This window comes from Typopeltis vanoorti, chromosome 2, assembly GCF_054136105.1.
Source record: "Typopeltis vanoorti isolate ZY-2024b chromosome 2, IOZ_Tvanoo_1.0, whole genome shotgun sequence".
Lineage (NCBI taxonomy): Eukaryota > Metazoa > Arthropoda > Arachnida > Uropygi > Thelyphonidae > Typopeltis > Typopeltis vanoorti.
Genome location: NC_143550.1, coordinates 117,306,672 through 117,312,671, shown reverse-complemented (window position 1 = coordinate 117,312,671; position 6,000 = coordinate 117,306,672). Strand labels below are relative to the sequence as shown.

At 33.1% G+C, this 6,000-nt stretch overlaps 1 protein-coding gene across 2 annotated transcripts in view; it reads left to right on the top strand.

The window, feature by feature from the left end:
* Nucleotides 1–460: 460 nt before the first annotated feature.
* Nucleotides 461–6,000, top strand: part of emei (transmembrane protein 161-like emei) — an 89,019-nt gene continuing 83,479 nt past the window's right edge. Inside the window, exon 1 of one of the 2 annotated variants that reach the window (XM_090412838.1) lies at nt 461–621. In XM_090412838.1, the coding sequence (XP_090268964.1) occupies nt 619–621 (3 nt within the window). In that variant the 5' untranslated portion in view covers nt 461–618. Of the gene's footprint in view, nt 622–971; nt 992–6,000 lie in introns of those variants that run through there. The other variant, XM_090412847.1, reaches the window with a different exon arrangement.

Genomic DNA, 6,000 nt, shown 5'->3' with positions numbered 1-6,000 from the left:
TATCCTCTTAATTTAAATAACTAATAATTAATATTATTATTATGACGGAACACCTCCAGGGAGTCCAAGGACTCATCGCAGGAGGGCACACTACTCTAATTGGCAAAATGTATCAATTAATATGAATATTAATTGATATTAAAACGATCAATATTTCTAATATTAATATATTATTACATTAATATAGGTTTGATTGAAAATCAAACCTATATTAATGTAATAATATATTAATATTATTAATATATTAATCGGATCTATCACGATAGATCTATAGATCTGTCGTGATGGATCCGATTGCCGCTATCCTCCTGATTATAATACCTGATATTATTTGAGATGTCTCACCTAGACAAAATATTTTCATCTGCTATGCCAGAAAAGCAAATGTAAGGGTTTGTTTCAGCTTGCCATAGTGCTGCCCTCTTTATTTAAGATGGATGCTTTCACATGTTGTCCTGGTTTTATTTATAGTGCAAAAGCAGGTTGAGAAACCTTGAGCTGTTTTTTTTTTTATTATTCTGTTTATTTTTCAACATTTAGTTTGCGCAGAATAGCTATTAGAGACAAGGATATTGCGTATATCACGAAATTATTAAAGTTTCGATTTTTGTCAGTACAATGGTAAGAATGTCATTGCTTTTCGTTTTCTTACCTGCCCGATGCACTGATCTTACTTAATATGTTGAATTGGTGTATTCATTATATTATAATTGTTAAAGCGAGAGAGAGAGAGAGCCTAGAAGGCGTCAGTTTGGCATCACAGCGAGGGAAATGAAATGATATTAAAACGCATTATTTATTTCGTAGCCAAATAATTGAAACTTAAGTTCTGAAAGTAACTTAAAAAAAATATCATTTAAAATGCGCTACCAGACATTAGATTACTGTGGTATTGAGAAGAGGATTTTGCACCCAGCTAGTTTCTGATAAGTACCAGCAGTTAAAAACAGCTGTCAGCCAATGAAACCTTAAGCAAAAGCACTAATATAAGGTGAATATATGAGCTCTTCTGAGAATTTTACTTGTAAACAGTACAGTACTGTTACTCCAATGCTAAAGGTTGCATTCTCATATACTCTGATTAGTTTCAAAACTTAAGTCTGTCATTTTGCAATAACTTAATAGATTATCCATTGTTGCCCTTCTGAATCTTGGTGTTGAATATTCCGTTGTGTGCACATGCTTGTGTTCCAGTGATTACATACAGAAGATGCTTTTTTATTTCCTAATTCATTGCCACATTTGTACAGCACTGACAGCATTGTTTTTACCATATTAACTTATCTTTTGCATTCAAATTATCAGTTACTATAACTACAAATTGCTCTTCTTAAGCAGAACATAGATCCTCATATGTGAAAGATTCACAGTGGTGGGAACCTTTTCATGTTTTATTAGAAGACACGAAAAAAGGTGAAGTTTTTCTAGCTGTGTATGCTTATGAAATGAATGAGGACAGTTATAAAATATAATCAATTGTGTAGTATGTGACAGTATGGTCCATAATTATTTCTGAAAAAGTGGGCCAGCATAATGGAAAAAAAAAAATGAAAAATTGCCTGTTTACATAGAACACCTAGTTTTTTTTATTTTTTTTAAAGTGTGATTTCCATCCACAAAAGGTTATAAACCTATAGTACATTAATATAGTGTGAGTGCTAAGAATTTTTGTATTTTTTTATTAATTATAATTTTTTATTCATTTTTATCTGGTCTAGAAACACTGTTCTATAGAGTGCAAATATGGAACTTTTTTCGAGCCACTGTGGGCCAACAATAAAGCAGGGTAGTAAATTATTCATCTACCACCTAAATACAATTATACATATCCATGTCCATGGTGGGGGATCAAATCCACAGGCTGTGGATTTGAATTCCACTCTGTGTGTGTTGAAGGGTGGATATGCTGGCTACTGCTGATGTCCATAAGACTCATGGGCATCAGTTCATGTATGACTCATACAGGAGAAAGCCATGAGTTATGTTAGACGTAAAATGTAAACATGGGAAGATGGCATTACATTCAATATAAGTTACAGATAATTTAATGGGTTCAAGGCTCCTGCTAACCTGTCACTGATGATCCGAGATTTAGATAACTCTAGTTATCTAAATCTCAGATCAAAATCATGCCAAAACTTTAAGGAATTCTGTTATAATATATAATAATCTCTATAGCAAGTCCTTATGAAAATCTACCACAAGTTTAATGTTGACATATTTTCCTTGTACTGTAAAAAAATATCATATTGTACATATAGTTAGAGAAATTAAAAAAAAAAAAAAATGCAGGGATTCTAAGTATCCAAGAAAAATTGGCAGATCTTAGAAAAATGCTGCTGGGAGTGTTAAAATAAAACCACAACCTAGTGAAACCTTAGGGGCCTTAAAATTTTCCAAAGGCTTTGCCGCTTGTATCAAAAATCAGGTGAGAGGCATGGTGTGGACATGAAATATCATTGAAACAACTCTGGAAAGAATATATTTATATAGTGCTACTTAAAGGAGGAGATGAATTTCATCATCTGGCTTGTGATACATTGCCTTGCATATTTAGAGGCCTGAATTAAGATTTCACTGACTGACAGCTGTTTTGAAATGTTGGTCATCAGAGACAAGGCAGAAATTTTGAAGACAAGAATTTGTTACTATAATAATCCTATCTCAGAAAGTTGAAACCTTAATCTAGAACAATAATAAATATCACAAATGTATGAGCTCCCAGGTTTCTGGGTAGAGTGTCTTTTAAGTAGTGTAAGTCAGTGCCAAATTGGCGTGTTTAGGTTCTTTATTCAAACGTTATGGTTTACATATCAACTAAGATTTCACTCATGAAAAATGCAACTTTTGATGGGATTGCCCAGGTATTAAACAGATGGTTTTTGCCCTCTGAATTTTCTTTCTAGTCTGATGAGATGGTAGGCCTGTGCATGCTGATGGATGTTTTCTTCTACTTGTCAGGGCTGTTGCTTTGCATTTGGTTTTTGCCTGTCACTGCATAGGACTGTGGCTGGCTTGGTGACGAACCACAACTTGTGGCTGTGCCTGGCTAAGGTTTAATGCAGTGTTTCTGGGCAGAGCCAAGAGATTCATAAAAGGTTCAGTCAAAAGCAGAGGCCACTTGAATGACCTTAAAAAGGCCATTCACAAGTTTTTGGAACCACAGGCAATTTGAAATTATATAATTAATTTGATTAAATTTATTCCTGATTACTGATGAAAATCAACAGTTTGAAACAGCTGGCCTGCCAATGAAACCTTAAAATTTTTGTTAAAAAGTTAAAAATTTTAGTCTCTTTATTTTAACTAAGTATTACTGTTCTTCAAAAGTAATCTTACCATTTATCAACATGTTGTGTACATGTTTTTTATACTACACAACAGCCTCTGATCAGTTTCACATAACTTGGCATATGCCAAAAATGGCCAAAAAGCAAATCTTAAATATCATTCCACATATTCACATATTCTTAAATATGCTAACTAAAATATTCACTATGTACAAAAAGTTATAAAATATTATTTCTTTCTAGAAATGACATTGGTCATTTATGTAAATAATTGGTATAAAGTTTTGTTTCCAGTGGGCCTTTTGAACCATCCTCTGCTATCACTTTAATCAGTATATGAAATGATTAAATAAGTTTTGTAAGCACAACAATGATTAATAGTCCTGCTTTAGTCCTTTTCTGTACAATCATTTTCTAAATTTCTTAATGATTAGCATATAATTAGTAAATGAAATAGTTTATCGAATATTTCAACTCAATGTTATCTTGTTTTATGATTAACACATTTAGAGAGAATATAATTCAGTAATATAGATAAATTTCACTAATTATATGATGCATATATTAAAGCAAGTCTAAGTTGAAGCTACACTAGTGAAGTTAATCCAAACACATTGTAAAGAAAAAATTAATTTCATAAGAAAATAAGTACAAAAATTAAACTCCATCTTACCTAATAATTTTCGTGCTTCTCTGTTCCTAATAAATTCATTAATTTGCTTAAGCATGGACTCTACTAAAGTAGAACATGTTTCTTATTTCTGCATCTCGAAACCATACTTCTATAATGGATTGCATTAAGTTATCCTTTGTATCACAATGTAGTTTTTCAAGTTCTTTTTCACTATGGCCCACAAATTTTCTATTTATTGAATGTCAGGTGAGTTACCTGACCACTGAAGCAATTGGATGTTGTGATTTTTGAGAAACTCTCACTTTTGTTTGAAGTGTGGTATGGAGCAAGATCCTTTTGGAAGATGAGTTCTTTGTCTTTCTAGATCTGTGGGACCACTCTTTTCTCCAATATTATTATGTATTGATCAATTTTCTTTATACCATCAACAGGCACAAGTGATTCTGGACTGTCATGTGTAAAACAACCCCAGAAAATTTTTAGCTGGGTGTTTAGGAGCTTGTTGAAAGTGGGTGGGAGAAGTCTTCTCAGCCACTGATTTGCAAATATAGGGTACTTGAACAAAGACAAAGAAATTGCTCTCATCTGAGAATATGAACGTCTTCCATTTCTCAACAGTCCAATCTTTGTACACCTTTGCTCATTGCAGCCATTTTTTCTGCATAGCTAGCCTTCATCAACAATTGTTTCATTTTTGGTCTGTGGGCCTAAACTCTCCTCCCTGCTTCTAGCAATCTTTGATGTACTGTCATGTCAGAAACTATAATAAGTTTAGTTTAATCCTTTATCCCAGTATCTAACTAAGCGCAAAATAAACTTCCATTATGTCAGAAACATTAATCGCACTAGCTCCCAAGCCTCTATTTAAGTCTACAGCAGACAATCTTTTCATTTTGCTTTTCCAAATGATCTTGAATAAGTGTAGTTTTCCTTTTAATGTTATATGGAAAGATAGTGGAGACATGCAGTGAGAGGAAACAGACACATTAGAGTGCCCATGCTTTCCTTTTCTGTCAAGAGAAAAGGTACCTGTCTTGCTAAACCTCTTTAAAATCGGATTAACATTACCCATACCAACACCACACTCATTGTCAGTTTGTTTTTGAGTTATGGATGTGTGCTGAGAAAGAGGACATATTTTGCAACACTTTCTTGGAGATGTATCCATTTTATAGCTACACAAAATGAATAAAACACTGAATGTGAACTTGTTTACACTATTAAAAATGCACAACACTATTAATAAACATCGTAGAGACAGTTGAAACACACAGCCCTCAACCAAAATAATGAACTGAAACCAATACCGAAAATAGTAAGCCGAGACGGAAACCAAAATTATTGTGAACTTAAACAAAACCCCAAAACTTGATGAAAATTCAGCTACAGTTTAATTTGTTCACTACTGTGTATGGACAGGAGAATCTACTGCTGGTTCAAAATAATCAATAATAGAGACTTTTGGATCTCTATACACTGATTAGTTGTTTTTTCTACCCTCACATAAATATTGCAGTTATTTTAGAAAAAAAAATGCTGTATGCATCTTATTTTTAAAATATTTTAAAATATTGTAATATATTGTCCACAATATAAAAGTTTTCTTTATATGTTGAAAAATGGGAGAAGGGAGAAACTTGAAGATTAAAAATAGTTGATTTCATGAGATTTAAAGTTATCTTTAGTCAGTACAAACAAAAGAACTATTTTGAAAAGGAGGACAAGTTGGGAGCTGCCATGTGATTTCAGAGCCATTTTCTCCTACCATGTTAGTTATTGTATGTGTGATACATACCTGCTGGAGCTAGTTAAAGTCTCACCTTTCTGTGAATGTAGAGATGCATGCACACACACATGCTTTGTACATTCCCCCCCCTCCATATTGTTTTCTAGTAGCCTGTATGAGCTATAATGCTACTTAAATACATTTTCAATGGGATAACAGATTGAGGAAGTCCTGGAATGAGAAGTGGAGATGATAGCCATATATGCGTTGGAGTCTTGTGCCACGTTATTTCAATGGAGTGTACATTTTTGGATGTTTACTGTTGTGTCTGTGCTTTCGGTAGTATGTGT